Source organism: Rhinopithecus bieti, unplaced genomic scaffold (assembly GCF_001698545.2).
Source record: "Rhinopithecus bieti isolate Rb0 unplaced genomic scaffold, ASM169854v2 scaffold_5260, whole genome shotgun sequence".
Lineage (NCBI taxonomy): Eukaryota > Metazoa > Chordata > Mammalia > Primates > Cercopithecidae > Rhinopithecus > Rhinopithecus bieti.
This window is the reverse complement of record NW_016805896.1, coordinates 2,562,496-2,587,566: the sequence shown is the minus strand read 5'-3', so window position 1 is coordinate 2,587,566 and position 25,071 is coordinate 2,562,496. Positions and strand designations below refer to the sequence as shown.

Sequence of the window (25,071 nt, the reverse complement as noted above, 5' to 3'; positions counted from 1 at the left end):
CGCCCCTCCCTCCCGGGCATCCCTCCCGGCCCCGCCCCGCGCACCCTTGCTGTTGCCGTCGGGCCCGCGCAGGATGGTGCACTCCTCGATGTTCCCGAAGGCCTCGAAGAGGCGGCGGACGTCGTCCTCGGACTGTTGCTTGTTGAGCATGCCCACGAAGAGTTTTCTATCTTCTAGAACAAAATTAGGAGATGCTTACCCGGGCCAGGGACCGGGCTGCGCGGGAGCAGGGCACGGCCGGAGGGGGAGGGCGGCAGGGAAAGGGAGGAGCCGGGGAGGCGGGGCTGGGGCTCGGAGCCGGCGGGGAAGGAGTGCGGGGAGGGGTACGGGAGCGGGGCTTAGTCGGAGCGGGAGGGGCGAGGGGGAGAAGTGGGTAGGGTAGCAGCGCACAGCCGCGGGACAGGTGCGGAGAGAGCTGTGGCAGGCAGGAGCTGGATCGCAGCGACTCGGCCTCTCCCCGCCTGCGGGGCAGGCTGCACCCTGAGGAGCAGAGCCCTGGGCTGGCTCCTCACTAGAGCACACGGGCACACAGGCAGCCTGCGTTCCCCTCCTCCCTCCTCTCACGCGCTATCCTCCACAGGCACCAAAATGAATTACAACTGGCAGGTCTGCCGTCGGGCCTTTGCAGATGCTGTTCCCCTGCCTGGAGCGCACTCATCACAAGGTCCAGTCCTTCTCTTCTTCCAGATCTCAGTTTGAGTATTGCCTCCTCACCCATGCTCCTTCTTACCTCTCCCTTACTCTGTCTCAGCCCCCCATCCCTTTGGCCGGAATGTCAAAGGACAATGACTGCTTTGCTTTGCGGTTTTCCGTATAGCTCTCCTTTCCCATCCATTCCCTGGGATGCTCACAGGGGAAAGAGACCAGGTCTCTCTGCTGAAGCAGCAGTGCCTGGAGCATAGGAGGCCCTCCATTCAGTGATGAGGGGAATAAAAAATGAATGACTGCCCGCCCTGTGCCATCCCAGGGCGCACCTCCTTGGTATCTCACATGTTTTTTTCCTCCATCTGGATACTCCCTCCTCGTCTGGCTCTTCCTATTTCTTCACGCTGCAAAATTCGACCCTGGGCACTTTGGGGGCGCCTGTTCCTGAAGATGCCTCAGTAGCCCCCACACACCTGGGACGAGTATGAAGTGCTTTTTTGACCCCATGCTGTGTGCTCAGGGAGACAAGGCACCCTGTATCGACCTGCGGCAGCTGGTGAATGACTGCAGAAGGCACCCCCAGCCCACATGCTGCTACTTCAGTGTGACTGCCACTCCTCTCACTGAGAGTTGGGGGGCATATTCCTTCCCCTTGAATCTCGGTGGGGCTTGTGACTGCTCTAACAAAAAAAGAATGGCAGAAGTGATGCCAAGTGACTTCTGAGGTTGGGTCATAAAAGAGATCAGCTTCCACTTGGCTCTGCTTCGGGGGCCTGTTAGATCTGTGGAAGCCAGCCACCATGCTGTGAACCCCCAATTAGCTCATGCAGAAGAGTCCCCATGGAAAGGAACTGAGGCCCCAGCTGACAGTCAACATCAACCACCAGACATGTGAATGAATGAGTACTCAGCTAATTCCAGCTCCCAGGCTTTGAATTTTCCAGCTGAGGCCCAGACATCCTGGAGCAGAGACAGGCCTTCCATGCTGTGCCCTGTGAATTCCTGACCCACGGAATCCATGAGCAAAATAAACGGTTGTTTTACACCACTCAGTTTCGGGCTAAATTGGTATGCAGCCATAGGAACTGGAACAGAGTCCCAGGGGTGGCTGCACTCAGCAGGCATTCACTAGATGTTTGTGGATGATTACATGATTGACACACAGCCAAAGCTGCAGAAATGCAGACCCCAAAACTGCAAATGGCCACGTGTTCATGGTTTCCTCTGAACACATGGGCACTCAAGGACCCTGTGTCCTTCTGTATCCAAGGTGGTTATTACCTTCTCTGCCAGAGAACCCCCACCTTGCCCAAATTGCCAGGGGAGTTCACTTAGAGCTGAGGGGCTGTCCCGGGTTCTGAAGCAAAGCAGAGGAAGCTTCCAGGCCCCTGTGCTCCACAAGCCACCTGCAGAGTCCTCCTGCCTTCTGCCCTGCTGGTACTACTCAGTCCAGATGCACTCAACACTGGGCCAGTTCTCCATTATGACATGGTGCCGGGTCCCAGTTCCTTCCACAACCTGTAGGGTACAGTTGCTGATCCCTGTTACCAGCTGTGGGTCAGAAAACACCAGCTGGCCCTCCAACAGGGTGGGCCTCAGCTAAAGCTCTGGACCCCAGAGCCCTGGCCCCACTTCCTGCCTCAAGCTGCTCTTCTGGCTCCTTTGGCTTGGCAAGACTTTGGGGCACACTCCCACCCCATCTCCAGGGTTCTGCGTGCAGCCTTACCCGCCTCCCCCCTCCAGCTCCAGGTTCTGGGGCACAAGGAGAAGGGAGAGAGAGAGGGAGGGTGGAAGAGAAAAGCTGAAGTGGGATGGGAGGAGATAGAGTTCAGCCCAGAAAGGGAGCGGGGGAGAGAAAATGACAGGAAACATAGACAAGAGAATTAGAGGCAAAGAGCTGGGAGAAGAGGGCTGGGGGGAAAGATGACAGAGACAGAGGACAGACTGCGGAGCCCTTATGTTTGACTCCTGGAAGCAGCAACAGCAATTTACTGGAAGTGAAATGGGAGCTTTTCCTTCTTTTGTGGAGTAATTAAAACTCTTCCCTCCAGGCACAGCCCCGGTGTTCCCCTACCTCCCCTCAACCTTTAGTGCCTTTTAAAGGCTCAATTGAATAGGGTTTCTAGAAAGACTTAGAAATGGAACCCCGCCCCTGCTAATCCCTGGCCCTCTTGCTAAAAATTCCACTTCCTCACTTGGACAGAAAAAGGAAAGAAAGGGAAGGCACCTCCTCTGCCCAAGCTTGATTTACATGCGGAGACCGCAGCTCCTCGCCTTCTCCTCTCCTGACGTCTGAATACATTCCTTTATTATTGCTATGACAGCTTTCTGATTGCATTAAAATTCATCCACATGTGCCTTTCTATCCAGCCACTTCCTTTTTTGCCGGTTTTGGGTTTTTTTGTTTTTTCCTAATTCCTCATTCCCCTCCCCTGAAATCTCCCTTTACTGTGCAGTTCTCAGTTAAGCACCTCCTTCTCGAGTCCTTTCTAAACATATAAGCGGCCAGGCTCCCCTCTTCCTCCCCATCTGGATTTCCCCAGGGAAACTACAGCCACCCTTACCTTTCTGGAGGGCTGCAAGATACCAAAGAAACCCAGCTTCAGACCCACTTCCTCCAGGTAGTCATGGATTGACCACACCCAACTCAAATGTCTGCTTCTAGGATCCTCAAATGCGTTCAGTTTACACCATCCTCCAGTTGGGTATTGTGACTTATACGAGTGATTCTAAGGCTTGTCTCTCAGACCAGGGGCTGAAGGGACTTTGAGTTCACCAGTGGACCTTCTTCAGGGCCAGGCCCACTGACTCCCACTCCCGCTCCCCTGCTCCACACCTGAGTTTTGGGATCTATGAAAGGGGTATGGTTAGATGCTTCTGTCATGGTGGTGGCTAGGGTCCCAGTGCCTGCCAAGAGGTAATTACCATGGCGATGGCCCCTACTTGGATTTCTCCATGCAGGAGGAAGAGGAAATGCAGTGCTATTTGCCCTTCATTTGTCCTGCCTTGCTTTGGCCTGGAGGGTCACCCCTACTGTGAGGGGGCAGAGGTCAAAGAGGAGAAGTCAGAGGATCCACATTTCATGATGGGGAACACACTTGAAGCAACAGGTTGGACTAGATTCTGAGGCTGTGGCTGACCAGCTGAGATGGATGACATCTCCCTGTCTCCCACCCCCTCTGCCCACCTCCTTTCTGGCCACTTTCCTGAGGCACTGTCTCAGGCTGCATCACGTAACTAACGGTACCATTTGGCTGGTGTCTTGGGTCTGATGCCAGTTTTGCAAGTCTTGGAGAATGACTCCGTTTTCCCAGCCCATGCCCACCCTTCTCCATCCACACAGCCCCTGATTCCTGGTACAGGCAGAGCAGGCCCTGGTCGCTGCCCAGCTGCCTGAGCTGGGACCCCGGTAATGGAGAGGCTCTGGTGGCCCCCCTGTTTGGGTGAGCCCTCAGCCCTGAGGCTGTTGCTTCCTGTAGTTGGGGTGTTGGGGAGCTGCCCCTCTGAAGAGACGTTCAGGCAGGTGCTGCTGGACTGGGCCAAAGTGGTGAGGCAAGGAGTGGCCTCAGAGTTAGTGAGGGGATGGCTGAAGAGTGAGTGAGAGGTCGCTGAGACCCCTGGGGGCCCAGAGATGTGATGAGCAACTGGAGGCTGGCACTGGGAGCCCAGAATTCTCTTGACAGAGCCCAGCTCAGGTCAGAGGCTCAGCCCTGGGAGTTGGAAACTGAGCACAACAAAATCTGCTGACCTGGGCTGAGGGGACGGAGGCCTTGTGGGTTCCTCCTGGTCAAGGGGCAGAGCAAGGGAAGCATGTTCTATAGTCTCTCAACAGCTGTTCACTGAGCGCCTTCTCTGTGCCAGACACTGTTCCAAGCATTGCGTCTACAGCAGTAAACAAGAGAGACGAAGCTGCTCATCAGAGCTGGCATCCGGGTGGAGAGACAGGCCATTCACAATATACAAGTGCCCAAACAAGACAAAGGCCAGCAGGCTGCCACACTGTGGCCCCAAGAACTGCTGTCCTTGCACCTGGATGAACAAGGCCATCGAGTGGCAGAACTGGGCAGGACCCCAGATAACACCAAGGGTTTCATGCTTTTTCAGACGGGGAAGGTGGGGCGGAGAAAGAGCCCCAGGATGCACAGGAGGTTGCCCATAGCTGGAGCCTAGACTCAACCCAGCCTCACGGGGTTCCTTGATTTCATGATCACAAAGCCCTTGCTGCTGCAATCTGCTCTTTTAAATCATGTCTGTGCCTGCAGATGTGAGGGAGCATCTAGGGTTCTGTGGAACAGGAGTGTGACTCCCCAAAGGGCTGGGCAACAGGAGGTGGGTGTTCATCCAAGCCCTGCCTGGACCCAGAGAGGGCAGCTTGGCTCTTTGTCCCCAGATGTCTAACCATCATGGGGGAGTAGGCAGAGTCTGTATTCACCACCCCACCTGTGCAGGAGCTGGGGCTGGGGGAAGATGATAAAATTGTGGACAGGAGAAGCCCCCAGTTCTGTGTCAGGTGAAGGTGCTTACAGCCACCTCAGGAGGGGCTGGACAAAACCCCTGACATACTTTGGGTCTCTCCTATGGCCACCCCTTCAGTGAGCACTGAGTGAGCACTCACTGTGTGCTTGGGAATTGTCGGAACAGAGGATCTGAGATGAGTTTTGAGAGCGCTTCTGGGTTTTCTCTTTTAACGGGTTGGGGAGAAAGGGTTGTGCATGGCTCTGAGATCCCTGGAGAATCCAGAGTCTTTGGTCTGTGGGCCCAGAGCCTCTACATTGGAGCCCCTGGTGAGAGAACAAAGGCCTGATAAACACATCCAGTAACTCTGGGATGCAGGCCAGAAGAGGTTGGATGGGGAAGGAGGAACTAGCTACACCCTGATGCCTTCCAGGAGGAGGTGGGCTGGAGTTATGATGTGCATGGGACATATGCAGGGACTCCAGGCCCACACTAGAATTTCAGCAAAGGCGGAGAGGTGGAGGGATGCCTTTGACTGTCCTTTTCACCTGCTCCAAGCAGTTTTGCAAGAAGGGGACTCTGAGGAGGCTTGACTTTGCTTCTTCAGCTGCCTCCTGCCTGCTTTCCTTTCCACCAACGCATACATCACCCATTCCTTTGACTTCAGGACTCTTTTTAATTTTCCTGAAACCCCAGTCTAACTCTGAGCTCTGGTTCACAACCTATAAAAAGCATTGGGTGACACCCGGGGAAGTGATAGGTGCTTATGAAAAGACAATGGAATCTGGTTGCCAGAATCTCTTGCATCCTCCCATGGATCCCTCCACGAGGGAGACAAAAACTCCTGAGTTCACTCTATTCAGGGTGTCAGGGCAGGATGGGGCTCAGGCTGAAAGGATTTGTATTTTAAAAGGAGAACCCAGGGCACCCTCAGTGGAGTCTCAGGATTAGGGCAAACCCCTAAGGGGGATGTTTCAGGGCTGTGCCTTCTCTGCTGCCCCACCCTAGCCACGTGGGGAGCATCTTGCTGGCCGGGCAGGGTGAGTGGGCCCCTGAGTGGTGAGGAGGGAGGTAACAGCAGTATCACTTGACTCGCCAAATGCCAGCATCCTGGCGCTAATGCTGAAATTCCAGTTTAATTTTCACAATTTGATTCACTCATTATCATCAGCATTAAACAATATTTCTTGCTTAAGGATAGACGGTTGCAGGGGCACTGTGGGCAAGTGTTCAGATGGTTAATGCCTTTTATTACCGCAGTAGATTTTTACTATTCTCTTCCCTCCAGCTGCTGAGGGAAGGTTGGGGGGGGGTGGTTACTGAGCTGGGGAGAACCCTAGGGTCAGGGACCAGGGTGGGGAGTACATGGCTTTTAGGTCTAGTGGCTGGTGGAGTGGGCAGAGAGGCTGCTAGAAGACCTGGAAGCTCAAAGGCAGGAGTTTGGGGTTGCAGAGAAAATGCCAGATATTCATGATGACAGAGCTGGGGGTCTCTTTCCTGCTTTGGAGCCTTGGGTCTTGGGGAGTGAGAGGGGCTGGGCAAGAGCCCGGAGGCCAGACTACCCCATGAATCTGCTCCTCAGCTGCCAGGCCGAGGCTGGAGCCCAGGGTCGTCCCATGCAGTGGCCCCGCCAGTTTGCCTCCTGGATTCCAGGATCTTCTACTCTCTCTGGGCCCACAGGCAGTGACTCTGAGGGCAAAGGAAATGCCCCCTCTCTAACTTTACCTGTGGATCAGGGAGGACCTTCAGCAGCAAGGGACAGGGAGACACACCTGACTCAACAGGAGGGCTGGGCCAAGGGTGTCCTCCAGATAATAACTGAGGCTGTTTGTCAAATCCTGGTTCCACCACATTTTGACTGTGCAGGCTCGGGCAAGGCATATAACCCCCCAGGCGGGTCCGGAATTAAATGAGGTTTTTAGCACGTGCGTGGCACAGAGAAAAGGCTCAATAAGTGCCAGTTATTGTGAATGTTCTAACCATTACTACTGCTCACCCATGGGGACCCCAGTTGGCAGAAGGGTGATACCCACTCCCCCACCCGGGAGTGTAGAGAGGACCCCCAGGGACATCGAACTGAGCAAAGTCATGCCAGCCCAGGTCAGTCAGAGAAGAAAGCAACATTTTGAGAACCACTGAGATGCTCTCCAGCCTCCACCAGGAGGTCTACCTGGGTTGTGCAAAAACAGACATTTCCCCCAAAGGGACTGAGCATCCCTACATGCCATTTCCACGAATTCTCCCAATCCCCATGTCTGTCAAGTACCCATGGTTCCTAAGGGATGAGCGACTCATCTGAATCTACATCTGTGCAGTTTTCGAGGTTGCCTGACCACTCCACCCCAAAACCAGAGGCTTCCTTTTCTTCCTCTTTACCAGCCCTTGTAGAGCCACCTCACTGCCCCAGGGGGCAGCATACAGTAGCAGAACTGCCTTCTAAGTAGGGATGCAGTGGATAGGGACAGGGATCTGCACCCCCATTCTTGGAGGCTGAGAACCCAGCAATTACCCCCAATCAGGTCGGCGTAGACAGTTTCCAGCACCACTGTCCACACCAGAGTCAAGAACCTGCAGCTACGTGACCAGGTTGGCCATCCTCCCAAGAGCCAGTCCCTTCACCTGGGACACAGGGTCACCATGGGCCAGGTCTCAGGAGGGCTCAGCCAGTGGAGAGCGATGCACTCCCCTTCCCTCCACCACACTGTGTCAGAGCCAGAGCTGAGCACAGCTGGGCTGGGAGCCGACTCTGAGGATAAAAGCTTTCCTGCTTGGGAAGAAGACTGAAGGAGACATCAGAACAGATCAAAGGCTGCTGGGATCAGGATGTGTTTGGGGGCCTCCAATGGGATGCAAATGAAGACCCTCACCGGCTCTGCCCCGCCCCCAGGAGGCAGTGCTGGCCTTCATCCGCTTGGCTCCCTCCAGGCCTGGTGCTGTTTGATGTTGGGGTGGAAGAGGCAGGAGATTGGAGTCCCTGTCACTTGCACTCCTTCCGCCAGCGCTGCCTTCCAGATACTTCAGGGTCCGCCATCCCTTCTCCTTCTCCCCCAAGGTTGGAGCCACCCAAGCACGACGGTCACCTCCTCGATGCTGACACCCACCCAAGCCCCTGCTGTCTGCTCTCCATAGAACTGCAGAAGGGGGTGTTAAAATCCAGGGCAGACCCTGTTTCTCCCCTGCTGAAACCCTGCTGAAACCCTGTGGTCTCCCCCCAACTCTGAGACCAAGCCAAGTCTGGTAATGCCATGTAAGGGGCTACACAGGCACCCATACTCCATGCCCCCTGACCTCTCTCCTCCATGAATGAGATGTCTATGTTCATTCATTCATGCAGCAAGGTCCAATTCCTAAATGGCCTGGCATGTAGTAGATGCTCAATAAATACACATTGCCATGAATAAATGAATCCATTTGCTCAATGAGCATTGGGGGTGGGGCTGCTATAAACCTGGCATGGTGATGGGTGCAAGGGACAAGGAGCTGACCTTCAGAAATCCTCAGAAGGTAGGAAATGAGTGTTCCCTAGAGATGAGTAGGTACTGGACATAGTGCGGGCACAGCGCATGGACTGATGAGCCCTGTGGGTATGAAGGGCTGAGAAAGACCTAAAAGGCTTGTGCTGGACCTGGAATGATCCATGGGCAGGGTTTGCATTGTGGGAGAGGCAAGGGGTGGGTATTGCAGGCCAAGGAACAGCATGTGCAAAAGCAGGGAGTGTGAAAGGGTGTGTGGTAGAAGGGAGAAGCAACACACACACTCACACACACCAGTATATGTGCCACGCATATGCCCCAACATACACACACACCCCAATACACGCACCACACATACACTCCAACACACACACACACACATACCCAATACACACACCACACATATACCCCAACACATACACACCAATACACGCACCACACATATACCCCAACATACACACACACAGCTCAGTACATGCACCACACATATACCCCAACACACACACACACCAATACACACACCACACATATACTCCAACACACACACACACCAATACACACACCACACATATACTCCAACACACACACACACCAATACACACACCGCACATATACTCCAACACACACACACACACCAATACATGCACCACACATACACTCCAACACACACACACACCCAATACACACACCACACATATACCCCAACACATACACACCAATACACGCACCACACCTATACCCCAACATACACACACACAGAGCCCAGTACATGCACCACACATATACCCCAACACACACACACACACCCCCAATACATGCACCACACGTATACTCCAACACGCACACACACACACACCAATACATGTACCACACATATACCCAACATATACCCCCCAATACACGTGGCACACATATACCCCAACACACACACACAGTAATACATGCACCAACATATAAACCCCAACATACACACACACCCCAACATACACCAAAGCATATACCCCAACACACACACACATACACAGCAATGCATTACCCCAACATACACACACAAAGACACACAAGCAATACACACACCAATACACAGCAATGCATATACCCCCAACATACACACACCAACACACACCAGTGCAATACCCCAACATATACACACACAGCAACATACACCCTAAGACACATACATACACATACACACACCAAATAGACACACACCTCAATGCACACAACACCCCCACACACCCAACACACACATACACACACATCAACACATAGCTACACACCCCAAACACACACACACACCCAACATACACACATATATACATACATACCCTAACATACATAGACACACAGCCAACTCACATCCCAACACACAAACCCAACCATCCAACATGCACATACACCCACTACACACACACCAACACACATAGACACACTCCCCAACACACATAGACACACAAACATACACACACCAGTATGCACACCAGCACCCATCCCTCAACAGATACACATACACACACAGATACACACATCCATACACTCCAACACGTACACAAACACATACATGCAGATGCACACCAACATAGACACACAGATGCACATACACACACACACACAGATACACCAACACACACCTCAGCATACACACATAACACAGACACACACCCCAATGCACATACACACACACACACACCCCTTCCTTCTCTCCCACCCACACTGATCTAAGCACCTCCCCAAGGCGAAAGGCCTGGCCCCTCTCCTCTGACCTCTAGAAGGCCTGGGCCTCCAACCCTGGGCCCATTCTTCTCGCCTGCGCCTGGCCTCACAGCGCACCATGCCCTCCCTTGGCTCCATCTGCTCCTCATCCATGGCACCCATGGCTGCTCCTGTGGCCCAGTGCAATATCACCCAGGCCCTACATGACAAGAGCCTGCAGGACCCAACTCCCACATCACAGAAGCCCTGCCGCCCCAGCCAGCGCTGCTCAGCCCAGTCAACTCCACCTCCTTCCCCCGGGCTTGAGGTGCCCTGCCCATGTCTGCAGCTCTGACTTACTCCTCCAGGTGGTGGCTGTGAGAACAAGAAGAATCACAGTGGTTCTCATTTTGCCCCCAGTTACTATGATCCAGACACTGAAAGCAGCACTTTATAGGTATGGCAGGTATTTGATTATTTCCACTGTTCAGACGAAGAAACAGAGGCGCAGAGAAGTTAATTGTCTTTCCCAAGAACTCACACCCAGTCACTGGTGTGAAGAGGGTACCACTTGGAGCTCTCACCCTCTCTCTTCCCTTTCCACCCCTCCATCTCTGCACAGACCACTGGCAAAATGCCCAATAACCACATTGCTTTTTGAGGGCTAGGGCTTTGGTTGAGAGCCCCAAGGGGTGAGTGGGCGGGGCACCCGTAGCCTGCTGCTAGCTGCAAGGGAATGGACTCATGGGATTCCCCATTGCCCACGGTCCCATTTAGGCCTCACAATCCCTCCCCAGTCCTGCCCATCCCTCTGATCACAGCCTGGCTGTCTGGAAGTCCCCTAGGTGCTCTAGGAGGTAAAGCTTTTTCCTTTTGAGTCCTCTGGCCTTCCCCTCCCTTGAATGTGGGCTGAAAATGTCCTCTCTTGTCATCACACAGGAAGTCTGCCCTGCTGGCAGAATCTCCTCTAACTGCATTACCCCCTCCATCCCGGAAGCCCCTCCCTGGCCCCTGAGGCCTGCTCTGGGCAGAGGTGTGGCTCCTGAGAAAGGGGTTTGTAGGGGTGCCTTTGGGGGCCTTGCAGCATGTTTGCAGAACCAGAGCCAGAACTTGGGGTCTGTTGCCACCTTCACAAGGGGGCCAGGAATGGCTCCTTCACTCTCATCTCTTGTGCTCTGAGAGAAGATGAGCTGGCCTAGGGACCCTGAGTCAAGAGAAGCTGAGCCTTGGGATTCAGCACAGGTGAGGGGTCTGGGAACTGTCCCCACCTGCCCCTTGCTGCCTCCCTCTCTGGCCTTCAGACCCTTGCCTGTGAGTCTGAGTCAGGCCTTTCAGTAGGAGCCTGGGACACCACGGTGGCTCTATGTAGAAGTCACCTTTTGCTGGGATGGTGGCGCACAGCCATCTCACCAGGTAACTGATTATACATTTGATCTGCTACATTATCCTTACCAGGCGCACGGCACGCGACAGACGGCCCCGGAGTTCTGTGGGGACTTTTCGCAGCCGAACTCTGTTGTCTAATGGGGTTTCCGCTGGCGTCTGGCACACTCTCCTGCATTTCACCCATCGCAAGATAATTTATAACATAATGGGGCCCTTTTTTCCTTTATATCACGCGGGAGCATAAATTATGGCCAGTTTGTCCTCAGCTTTCAAGGAGACAGACAAAGCAGGGCTATTCCAGCAAGGGTAGGGGGAGGTTTCTGCAGGGGAGGAGGAGGATAGGGTGGTCTACAGGACAGGAGGGGCAATAAGAGGAGAAACCAAGGAATGGTGTTAAAAGCATCTCATTGAGAGGGCAAAGAATCTACTCCAGCTGGCCGCAAATGCTGGGGAAGAAATAAAAGACCTGCTTAGAGCTGTTTGTCTCTATTAACCACGGAGCAGGGGCTTGTTAGCTGGGCGCAGAGCTGCACAGTGATAAGGCTGTGTGTGAGGCAGTGGTCACTGCCTGCAGACCACCTGGCCACAGACCTTCCAACACTAGCCACAGGCTGACCCTCATGGGGCCTCAAATCCTCCCAGCTGTGACCCAAATTTCCACAGCCGCACAGAGAGGGTGGGCGGGCATGGGTTTCCTCGGTGCCTCCCGCCACCACCAGAGACACAGTGAAGAACTCAGTGCTGGGGAAGCCGTGCAAACCCCTGCCCCTCTGACCCACAGTCGATGTTTAATATTGACAGTGGAGCTTGGCTTTCTGTGGATGGACAGCGATGGAGAAGCTGCCTACCAGCCCACTGGCCATCTTCCTGGGGAGGTGCAAGTCCTCAGCATCTTCATTACTTGTCTAACCCGGGAGGAGTCACACTGGAATCAAGAGAGACTGACCTGGCAGCTGCAGCCACAACACCCATTCCCCACACCTGAACACTGTGCTGAGAACCTCTAGTGACCGTGGGTTGGGAGTGGGTCTTCAGAGGCCACCTGGCCCAGCCTCCTCCACTACCACCCAGCTGTAGGAATGATGCTTCCTAATCACCTGCAGAAGGCCTGCTGGCCTCCCTGCGAGACCCAGGAGGGAGCCCAGAAGAACGTTGTCTTATGTACCTCCAGAGTCCAAGTCCTGCCCTGTAGCACCAGCGGCTACCCCTGCGCCCTTAGGACAGCCCTTCAGGGATGAGCAGCAAGTGGCTTGGATCTCATGGGACAGACATCCTTAGCCCTGGTTGCCATGGAAATCACCTGGAGGCTTTCAACAATCCAGGTGACTCGGGCTGGCCCCTGAGATACAGATTTGAGGGACTGGTCCAGAGCCCAGATGTCAGTATTTCTGGTTTTGGTTTTTTAAAGCTTCTCAGGTGATACCAACATGCAGTCAGGGTAGGGAAGGGATGCAATGTGATTGGTCTTCTCCAGGCTGCTCATCTCTCCTCAGGCACTGCGTCCCTGGCTCTCCACCTGTCTGCTGGGCTGGAACTCTTCAGGCTGCAAAATTCTGGGCACTGTTGTTGCAGGGCCGGCAGCACCCACTTTCTATGCCCTGACACTTGCCTGAGCCTGGCCGTCTTTCCCATTGCTCAGGAATCACCCTGTAAAGCTATTGAACTAATTTCAGGAAGCGGGGTGAGGGGATTTCTCTAGGTCAGCACTCGACTTAGCTCCTGAGGGCTTTGCAAGCCCCCTCTTCCTCCTCTCTCTTCCCTTGTGCCCCTTCCCCCTCCTTCCACCAGCCAGCCCTGCTCTGAGTGGGGAATCCCAGGCCCCTGTTTCTCAGGCCTCCGGGATCCTTTCTATCCCACTTTGTTCCAGCCACCATGGCCCTCCTGGATTCCCTGCTGCCCACCGCCAAGGAACTCAGAGGGCCCATGCTTAAGTACACGGTGTATTAACTCATGACTGATAATGGACTGCAGATAGACCTAGAGATGGATGGATGGTAGACATGATTAATAGATGCTAGATATCCAGATTAAATGTTAGATGATAGATAGATACACAGATGAAAGAAAAATGATTGCAGAAAGCAGATAGATTTATGATGGATGACACATAAATAGCAATAGGTAAATGTGGATGGATGGGTGGCCAGGATGCTTCTGAGGACTTCAGGTAATGAGGTCTAAACGCAAAGGTCAGAAAACTAGTCACGACCACCCACACCTGCTGGGGTGCTGACTCTCAAAAGAACAAGGAAAGCTGCTCTGCTCAAGACTTATCTTGAACCAGCTTCTCTTTCAACCCAGGTCCCTGAGTCTCCACATTTGCCAATGGGTTTGCAGTTAACATAGGTTGCAAATGGGTTGGTTTACTGTGGACACCTGAAGATTCTCTTTGACATTTTCCTGAACCTACTGGCAGGCTGAAATGACCTCTCAAGCCTCTACTGCACCCAATGAGGTCCTCCCTTCCTGCATGGAGGGATATCTCCCATATAGGTGCCTGCAACTAAGGGAGCACTACTCCTAAGCCCCTGCAGTGAGACGGCAGGTGTCGGCCCACATGGTTTATGCAGAGCTCCATGCGTTCATTCTCTCCGTCAAAGACCATGCCCTCAGAGAGGATGATGGCAGCACACACCGTGGCTCAAGCACAGCTCAGAGCATTTTAACCTTATGAAGCAGGCACCACTGTTCCCCATTCTACAGATGAGGAAACAAAGGCACAGAGAGGCTTGGCAATCAACTTGCTGGGGGTCCCCGAGCTAATTCACAGCAGAGCCAGGCTTTGAACAAGGTGGCCCAGCTCTCCAGCTCTCATCTACCACGCAGAAGGCATCCCCTTGCCCTGCTCACCAGAGGATGGTCATGAGGCCCTGCTGGGCTCAGGAGGGCAGGCGGCTCTGGGCACCTGGAAGGGCTGCGCAAGCCTTGATTCTTTCTAATGACTAATGAGATTGTGAGGGGGAGAGTTCGCTTTCTTGAGTGAACAAACTATTTGGAAGTGTGGCAACATATCATCTGTTGGTATGTGACTGGCATTGTTAACAGCAGAGGAGCCTGTACTCTGCAGAGAACAGGAATATTGCCTCTTCAGGGTGGCAAAATTTGGTTACCATGAAATTCCTTTTACAGAGTGGCACAAGAGAATCTTCTGTCTCAGAAACCTATATGCCAGCTCTGGGGCTGCCCTGGACCTCTCCTGCTATTCACCACTCAGTCTGACAGTCAGTATTCAACAAACTACACACAAGGGACCGTGTCAGGAGATGCAGGAAGTAGACTTGATCCTTCAGGAAAAGTGCTTCCAAATTAGGGCCTGAGTGGCCCAGCTGTGGAGGGCAGACCATGATGGGGGATCCTGGGGTGAGAGGGGATGGGGGCTGGCAGACTGGGCAGTACACAGTGGAGCAGGAAGAGTTTTCCATGCTGCAGTGTCCTCATGGCTGAGGCCACAGGGCACTGAGGTCAGGCTGTGCTGCCTCTCTAGGGAAGGGTGGGGAAAAGGATGGAAGCTTGGGGGTGGGAGCTCAGAGGACAGAATGCAAAGAGCTTCATTACTCAGCTCAAGTGCTCAAGGAGAATTGTATTTTGAAAATCAAGACATGGCCCTCCCACCCACAAGTCTCCAGGGGGGACCTGAGGATGACAAGCACCGTGGGGCTGCTCTGCCGGGAGCAGGTGGTCTGGGAGCGAAGGAAGCAGGTGAAGGCCCTCACTTGCTAGCTCGTACACCCCAGTTCATCCCCCCACTTCCCTTCCCCCACAGCCAGGCTCTGCTATCAGGGACACTGTCAGCTGCCCTTTGGATGTCCTGACAGTGGGCTCTGTGCCAGCTGGCCATCTGCACACGTCCTGTCCACTTCTTACTACCATGCTCCAATAGAATATGATGAGAGCCCTGTTTGATAGATGAGTTAACTGAGGTTCAGAGAAGCTAAGAAACTGGTGGAAGCTCCCCCAGGCAGTAAGTGGCACAGGTGGGGCTGGATTGGGTATCTCTGGCAGCTGCACCTCCTTCTCTGTTGTGTGACATGGAGTATTACATGGCCCTGGAGTTTCATCTTTTGGGTTCCATGCCTACAGACTGGGCATTGCCCTCTTCAGGGAAGTTTTTGAACTATGGTGGCTCTGGTCACCTCCACATGACTGATTTTGTCAGAAAATGTCCTTTGTGATGAAAAGGACCTGATAAGCTTTTAGGCCTGCAGTGCCTGAGAATGGAAGAGAAGTGGAGGAGGTAGCATGGAGGGCCATGGCTGGGAGAGGGCTCTATGCTGGGGAATTGAGGGCAGCCTGGTGTCTGGGAGGTGGGTGGTGGTGACGGTGCTGAGCTGGGGAGGCCAAAGAAGGTGGCTTGTCTGGAGGGGATGTTCCCTGCCAGCCCCCACTCTCCTTCCCTCTGCATGCACAGCAGCTGGGTGGCCCAGGAGAGTGGAGCCCCCTGAACGTGTATCCCAGGCACCTCAAGCTTTGCCCGCTGACTGCATCAGAAAGCTTCATCCACAGGTATATGTGACTATTTTTCAAATGCATCTAGATGCTATTGTGATTTTAAAAATACAAATCCATTTAAAAGCATTGCTGAATTCAAGGTGGAATTTTGTCATTTTGCATTCTCTCAAACAATAGATACTTGAAGTAAAACATCTGTCAAGGGGGGCACGGATGAATTTTTGATGTTAAAAATGGCTCCTTAACCTTGAGAAGTCTGGAAATGCTGATCCAAGAAGGGCAGCAGGAGCTTGAGCAGGAGAAAGCGCCGCAGCTGAATTCCAGGCCTGGCACATCTCACTCACAAGAGCACACATCACCTATCTAGAGGGAAGGATCATAGTGGGAGGGAAGCAGGGACCGCCCCAGACTTAAAGTTAGTAAACTCACCTCAAACTACAAACTGGGCCTGGTTTCCGCCCCACTCTGGGCCTAATTCTCAAATTTGTCCTTTGATTCGACCAAGATAGTAATAACCAGGAGAGTGAAAATGATCGCATGTGGGCCTAGACTGAGACCTATGTCTTCCCCTCTTCTCCTCTTCCTGTCCGTCTTTCTCCATCAGCCTCTTCAGCCTCCACTACAACATGATCCACAACAATTTTCAGGGTTTTTTTTGAGATGGAGTTTTGCTTGCTCTTGTTGCCCAGGCTGAGTGCAATGGCATGATCTTGGCTCACTGCAACCTCTGCCTCCCGGGTTCAAGCAATTCTCCTGCCTCAGCCTCCTGAGTAGCTGGGATTATAGGCATGTGCCACGATGCCTGGCTAATTTTGCATTTTTAGTAGAGATGGAGTTTCTCCATGTTGGTCAGGCTGGTTTCGAACTCCCAACCTCAAGTGGTCCTCCCGCCTTGGCCTCCCAAAGTGCTGGGATTACAGGTGTGAGCCACCACACCCGGCAATTCTCAGTTATGAACATGAGTCGGCATTTCTGTTGATGTGAGGCTGGGAGTTGTGCGTCTTCACACTGCTGGGAGGCCCTAGTGTGATCCCTGCCTCACAACACAAGCTCGGGAAGCACTGTGAGAATGAATAGTGACTGTAACCCTTGTACTCAAGAGGAGGGTTCATGTCAGAAAGTTCAAGGTTGGGCAGGGAGCCTGGACCCACAGATGCATCTCTTTCCACCCCATACACTGGTGTGGTCAGGGTCTGCCTTCAACAAACATAAAATGTGAAAATCACCTTGGATTTAGCAGCTGGAGGCTTGGATTTGGTTTCCCACCAGCCCTGTGATTGGGGCAGGTGTCCAGCCTGTTCTCTCTCCTCAGCTAGAGAATGGGATGATCAGGCCTGCCACAGGGCTGACCTGAGGGCCTGGGCATGAGGCCATGGGTTTTTAGAATCCTTTTGATTTTTAGAATCCTCTCAGTGGCTGCTCACAGGGTGGTTCCCCCTACTGATCAGCCTCCTCTGTCCCACCACATTGGGGACATCCCTCCTAAGTCTCCAGGGTCCACAGGTGTCCCTTAGAACATCGAGTTTGGCCAACTCTACTATACCCATAATCAGATTCAGCCTCTTTCTAACCCTCATGAAACTGACCAGTTCCTTGTCCCAACACAGCAAGGCCTATGTTCTCTGCTGTGGTCTGGAGGTGTGTGCCCTCCCAAAATTTACATGCTGAAATTCTAACCCCCAAGGTGATGGTATTAAGAGAAGGAGCTTTTGGGGGGTGTTGAATCATCAGGACAGAGTCCTGGTGAATGTGATTAGCACCATTACTTTAAAAAAGAAAAAAAGAGGCCTGAGGGAGTTTGTTCACCTCTTTCCCACCACGTGCAATTACAGTGAGATGTTCTCACCAGATATGGAATCTGCTGGCATCTTAATCTTGGACATTCTGGCCTCCAGACCTGCAAGAAATCGATTTCTATTGTTGATAAGCTACCTGGTTTATGATATTTTTGTTATAGCAGCCCAAATGGACCACGACACTCCCACTGAACACCTTGTCAGTTCTAGGCACTAATGGTGGATACTGCATCAATGAGTTTTTCATTCCAGTACAGATGCATTGTAACAAGACTCTCCAAAGCTTTAATCCAAAGAGGTGGAGGATTATGGTGACATTTGGGGGACATTTGGGAGGATTATGGTGACACTGGGGGCAAGTGGGGGAAGACGTGAGATGGCTCAGGGCAAGGAGACCTTCCTACGGCCCTCAAACCACCCCACAGAAGTGCCCACTCATTCAGCCTTGGGAAGACTGTGGGCGGAGAGGGTGTCCCAGGAGAACTTCCTCCTGCCTGACTTTCCTCCCTGCCACCGGAAGTGACCTGGGCAGGCCAGGTACTTAGCACAGTCCCTGGAATGGAGGAAACTTGCTGCAGTTATTAGTGGTGCCTAATGATATTTGCATAGATTAACAGACTTTAATGCAATCAGAATGCCACAATCCTGAGAAAATAATGAAGAAATCCATTACAAAGTCATGAAGTAACTAAGTCAATACAGTAATAACTTGATCCTGTGTTAGTAATAATTTCATCTCTTGCTGCAAGGTGATTTTGCAAAACACACCATTTCTGGACACTTTTATAAATTTCACCTTTGTTTGAGATAATTAATTAACAAAATAAAAAATACACTGCTGGTATTTTATACAGTAAATTAGTCATTAGTCTAAACTGGCAGGCTGTAATAAAACTTATTTTGATGGATGCGCTGGGATTTTTAACTTCTCTTCAAGTGGCCTGTAACCCTCTCGTAGGCAAAACTCAGGGCTGTCTGATGGCAGTGGCTCAGGTGGATAGAAGGACCAGCAGGACCCCACAAAAGGTGGTTGGGGTGAGGGAGGGGTGGAAGCCTAGACGTGGGCCCACTGGGCTTGTGGAAACCCCCTGGGGACCTGCATCCTCAGCCCAGGCTCCTTCTGGCACAGTCTTAATTTCCCAGGGCTGCCATACCAAAATACCACAAACTGGGTGGCTTAGAGCGACATGGATCTATTCTCTTATGGTTCTGGAGGCTGAAAGTCAGAAATCAAGGTTTTGACAGGGCCACATTCTCTCTAAAGTCTCCAGTGGGAGTTCTTTCCTCGCCCCTTCCTAGCTGCTGGTGTTTCCCAGCAATTCTTGGCTTTCTTTAGTTGTAGCTGAGTCACTCCAGTCTCCGTTTCTATCCCTAAGTGGTGCTCTCTCTGTATGTTCTGTGTCTGCGTCCAAATTTCTTTCCTCTTCTAAGGATGCCAATCATATTGAATTTAGGACCAGTATGAATCCAGTATGACCCATTTTAACTTGATTACAGCTGCAAAGACCCTATTTCCAAATAAGGCCATGTTCACAGGTTCTGGGTGGATGCAAATTTGGGGAGAAGGCTATTTAACCCACTCCAGACACTGTAGGCTGTGAGATCACTGTCCTTATTCCTGCAGGAAGGAAGGAACAGACCAAGTCATGCTGAGGTGCAACGACTTCCAGGTGGGTTGCCTGGCAGGGACTGGCTATTAGAAATCTATGATATCCTAAGACGTTATCTGATGGGCTAGAGGGGACTGTGGTCAGCACCATTTCATGTCTGTGGCTATTTCTCCTGGAGAATAGATTCAGAGCTTCCATCAGATTCTCAAAAGAGCCTGGCACCCCAAAGTGTGCTTATCGCTTTACCACATCAAACATATGGTGGTCAGGGAGGACGGGATCACCGAAACCAACCACCTAACCAACCAGCTGACCCACCAACCACCTGACTAACAACTTCCAGATAAACAATTTCAGTTTCCAGAAATCTTCCAATATCCCCCATCCCAAAAGGGGTGCAGCTTCTGGGGCTCTAGAAGGGAGGCTGTTGAATCTCTGTACTTCCACTGTGGCATGGGTGAGGGTGGGGTTAGGCAGGGGGACTCCCACAGTTCTGTGTCTAGAATGAGAACTTTGCTGGGGAGATGTCTTTGGATTTTGAATGTATTATCCTTCATCTCATCCTCCAGGCCAGTTTCAGGTCATCAGCACATTTTAAAATCAGCTTCTATGTTTCCCACCTTTGAGAAGTTCTTGATAAAAATGTTCAACAGGAGGGTACCAGAGACAAGGGCCATGGCCACAGATGCACCAGGAACCTCCCTTTCTGTCCAGCCAGCTCTGAGTTACCCTGGGCAAGTTTGCCATCTGCCCCAGTAGGTGACATGATGCCAGCTTAGGCCCTGCTCCTATGCATGGGGCACCCACTTACTAACACAGACACCCTTCTTCCCTGCCTTGGCTCACCCTGGTGAATCATTGTGGTTCCTAAGTCACCATCATTTTCCCCCAAATGCTCTCAAGCCATCAGTTTGACAAATTTCTTCTAGAACTTGGCCAAAGGTTGTCTTCAAGATCGCCACGCTGCTAATTTTTAGAATCCAGCCTCTTCACCTTTTAAAAACTTGGACCTTTGTCCATTTCTTGTTTCTACAGTGCCTCAAGTGACCTGCAGCAGCTCTGTCAGTGGAATACCTGCTTCATTTGTCCAACTGAGGCCATGGCTCAATTTGCTCTGGCCTAGAAATACAACCTAATTTATGGGGCCAGATTTGATCTCCTTGACTTGTTTGGATATTAATTCTCTTTTTATGACTTTTATCTACATTTCCCATCCTGAATACCAGCCTCTTTGCTAGCGAAGATGGAAGAAATGCAGGAGGTAAACTTCTCTGTCTTCCCCTAGTTTACAGTCTGCTTTTCAAGCAGATAGAATTGATGGGTCTCGGGCAGGAAGACAAGCAATACGTTGTCTTTCTGGACCATATAGGTGAACTGCAATTCTCTTTCTGTCTCTGGGGCTCTGACTTGAAAGCAGGAAGGAGGTATTTCCCCAAGCTGTGCCTCACCTTCCTCCAGGAGGGGGCGCCCTGAAAGCACCAGTCCCTGGGCCTCTCCTGGATGCTGGCTTGGCTCCTCCCAGATCCCTGTCTCTGCCGGAATGAGTGAGGAGGGCTGCAAACGTCCCCCTTTCCTCTTATTGTTTTCCTCAAAGATGTCATCCAGTGGTCACTGGTGCTGAAGGCCTGAATGATGCCTGAGAAGCCCAGGTTTGGCAGATCTTGAATCCAGTTTGGGATGGGGTGGCTAACAAGCTGAAATGATTATGGGGTACAGGTAGATAAGAGGTTTGTTTTTGAAATGAGACATAAATTATCCTTGAATTCAACAGCAGAGGACCCGTGTCGGGTGGTGATGAGTCTAAACATACTGGCCCAGGTCAGAGACCACTCCATGCCAAGAGGGCTCAGAGCATGCTGGAGGCAGGGAAGCTTTTCTGGCATTTGAGGAGAAGACTACGTCTATTTTTGGAACTCTTGCAATGCACCAGTCATCAGAAATAATATTATTATTATTGCTACTTTACAGAGGAGGAAACGGAGGCACATAAAGAGGTTAAGAAGTTCACCTACAATCCAACAGTTAGTAATAGGTAGAATACAATCTATACTTCACATCCCCATTCGAAATCCTGGCGTGGGCATGGGGAGTCTGGGCATGGGGAGTCTCCAATATACAGCATCCGAAGGGAGGCACCCAGGTGAAGCTTAGAGTTGATCTTTCTAGCATTGGCGGTGAGAGGAAGAGGAACTGGGCTGGGGGTCAGGGCCTGGGTTCTGTCCTGGTCCATCAGCAGGCTGTGTGCCCTGTGCCCGATGCTGTCACTTGTGTGGGTCTTTGCTTTCTCTTGCAGATGTGCTAGTGTGAGATTAGTGTGTCCCACTCAGCTGGAGAGGAGTTCTGTGAGGAGCTCTGAAGCCCTTGGCATGTGCAGAGACCCTCGGCCCTGTCCCCTTCCTCTCTGCTATCTCCTTCCTTTCTCCTTGTCCCCCACAAAACTCCTTATTCCAGTGACTTGGCACACCCATGGGAGGCCCTGCCTCTTGGCTTGGCCATTCAACTATCTTTTTTGTTTGTTTGTTTCATATTTTATTTTGAGACAGGGTCTGGCCCTGTCACTCAGGCTGGAGTACAGTGGCACCATCATGGCTTACTGCAGCCTCTGCCTTCCAGGCTCAAACCATCCTCCTACCTCAGCCTCCCGAGACTACAGGTGTTACAGAGAGACTATAGCCTCCTGAGACCACAGCTGGCATTACAGGCGCACGCCACCACGCCTGCCTAATTTTTGTATTTTTTGTAGGAACAGGGTTTCTCCATGTTGCTCCGGCTGACCTCGAACTCCTGGGCTCAAGCAGTCCACCTGGCTTGGCCTACCAAAGCACTGGGATTACAGGTGTGAGCCATTGCACCCGGCCTGTTTGTTTTTTAATGTATTGGGTGACCATACAGTTTATTGCCCAAAATGGGACCCTCGGGACCCTCATTGGTTTGAAAGGGACACTATTAATAATTAATCCAGGATAACAGGCAACTCCAGCCTTGTCCTGGCACCTTGGGACTTGTGGGCATCCTAGTTTGGCTCTGTTGCCCTTCCTCTGCTGATGACAATCCTCCCCAGTCTTGAAACCCTAACAGCCCTGACTATTGCTCCAGCCCACACCAGTGTCCCACCTGTGGGCCCCACCTATAGTCCAGCATCATTCTATGTCCTCCTGTTTCCTAAGGGAAGCTGTTGAACTGTCAGTCTCGGTTAAGTGGCAGTTCTGGGGCTGATAAGTTAGTAGTGAACAGGAGGATCCCCCTTCACCCCCAACGACCAAACCAGGGTGCAGAATCTCCCCTCCAGCTTTTTCCCACCCAGAGGCCTTAACTGGGCCAGGTGAGGAACACACCAGACTGAGGCCAGACTGCAAGCAGCTCAGGCCTACAAGCAGAAATCAACCAGGGAGATGTTGACAGCAAGCAGACAGAGAAGAGGGGTGCAGGGGAGATTGAAGGCCAGACCAGGCAGCAGGGGTGCAGTGAACTGGGAGGCCAGTGGAAAGGCCACTGGAAGGGGTGGAATGGGTATAAGGTTTCCTTCCCTCCCTCTCCTCTCACTGGCCCATCACAGTTATGAGCAGATCACCTGCTATCAGAGAAATGTAGTAGGTGGCAAGGGCACCGGGAGGCCACTACCCGCCATCTGCCAAGGGGTCTTGAATCCCACCATTAGAGCTTCATCTCTTTGGGGTAAGCATTGCTGTCTTCAGAATTCTCTTTTAAAATGCAAGATTACTTTATCCAAGCAATCAACCTCTCACACTTTCACATGCATTCCTCGTCGGAGCACGGTCCTCTTGCAGCAGTTGACTCAGAGCCCTTGACAAGGTGCAGGACCACTGTCCTCAGGAGGAAAGGTCCTCTAGGCAGCAACTCTCCTAGTGTTATCTGGGATATGTCATCCTTTTTAGGTCTATTATTTTTAAGATAAAACTTACAAACAGTGATATGCATACATCCTAAGGATAATGTAATAAGTTTTGACAAATGTGGACACCCATACCCCTATGAAGATATAGAGCATTTCCCTTTCCCCAGAAGTTCCCTCATGACCCTTTCCAGGCAGGGTCCCCACCTCCTCAAAGGCATCCAGTGCTCTGAACTTCTTTCACCATTTTTTGGTTCTGCCTGTTCTAAAACTTCATACATTAATCTAGTTGTCTGTACCTGGCTTCTTTCACTCATTGTAATCTCTGTGAGATTCATTGGTGGGGCCTGGGCCATGCAAAGACCCAGATGCCAGGCCCCGTGCCCTCTGGCCATCAAGTAGCAGGCTGCTTTCTCCAGGCATTCAGCAGAGCCTGCTGGGTATTTGGGAAGCAGGAGTCCCTTGGCCAGAGGTGCAGCCACCAATGGAGCACGGCTCTACTATTAACTGTCCTCCTTCTGTGGTCTGCACTGGGCTCCAGGGATCTGCTGGCCTCAGCTCCATGAACGGGCTAAGGATTAAAGGTGTCTGCTAGAGATAGGCTGAGAGGCCCAGGAAGCTGGGGTCTCAACCCAGGGCTGCAGGACCCGAAGAAGTGATGGCTGAGCCTTAGGGCCCAGGAATACCCTGAGAGTGTGCATAAAATGGCCCAACAATCTGCAGATGCTCATTCTTCCAAGGATAAGGATCATAGCTTTTCTCACCATGAGAGCCACCACTCTGGTGCCAGCCATGTCCATCTCTCCTGTGTGACTGCAGTGACCTCCTGACTGTCCTTTGTGTCCACACAGCAGTCAGAATGAGACAGTACATGTCACTACTTTGCTCAAGGCTCCTGGTGGTTTCCTGTTCCACTCTGGATAAAATCCAGTTTTGGCTGGGTGCAGTGGCTCACACCTGTAATCCCAGCACTTTGGGAGGCCGAGGTGGGTGGATCACTTGAGGTCAGGAGTTTGAGACTAGCCTGGGCAACATGGCAAAACATGGCGAAACCCCGTCTCTACTAAAAACACAAAAATTAGCTGAGTGTGGTGGCACACACTTCCCGGCTACTCGAGAGGTCGAGGCAGGAGAATTGCTTAAACCTGAGGCTGAGGCAGGAGAATCGCTTAAACCTGGGAGGCAGAGGTTGCAGTGACCCGAGATCACGACATTGCACTCCAGCCTGGGCGACAGGGCGGGATTCCGTCTCAAAAAAAAAAAAAGAAAGAAAAAAAAATCCACTCTTAACAACAGTCTACAAGATCCGGTAGGATCCTCCCCTACTCTCCTGCTACGTTCCCCTCACTCCCGGATCCACTCCAGTCAAGTAGGGCCTGGTCCTGACCGGGAACACTGGCTAACACGTTGTAGTCATTGCTTTTCTTTGGGGTTCTAGCATACTTTCTGCTCTCTTCCCTAGCTTGTAAGTCCCAGGAGGGCAGAGGTCACCCAGCACTTAGCATAGGGCCTGTCAGGTGGCTGTGCTTGCTAACCTTCTGTGGAACAATTCAATGGATGAATGAAATACTTCTTCAGTCCTCCAAAGGGGTCTGTGGCCCAGAAAGGCTAAGAGCAAGTAGGCAGGATCCGAGCAGGCAGGTCATTGCTGGGCCAGGCAGAGAGGACTCCTGGGGTGAACTCCCTCCCAGGCCCCCACTCAGTCACTGTGC

At 52.1% G+C, this 25,071-nt stretch overlaps 1 protein-coding gene across 26 annotated transcripts in view; it reads right to left on the bottom strand.

Moving 5' to 3' along the window:
• The window catches only part of CELF4 (CUGBP Elav-like family member 4), a 321,682-nt gene that overhangs the window by 32,359 nt on the left and 264,252 nt on the right, over window positions 1-25,071 (bottom strand). For 16 of the 26 annotated variants that reach the window (XR_001886010.1, XR_001886011.1, XM_017873965.1 and 13 more), the window contains exon 4: window positions 45-173. Coding sequence is in view for 24 of the 26 variants with exons in the window: in XM_017873965.1 (XP_017729454.1) it covers window positions 45-173 (129 nt within the window). In the remaining 2 variants the exon portion in view is untranslated. The remainder of the gene's footprint in view (window positions 1-44; window positions 174-25,071) is intronic. The other 10 variants (XM_017873959.1, XM_017873980.1, XM_017873977.1 and 7 more) reach the window with 1 other exon arrangement.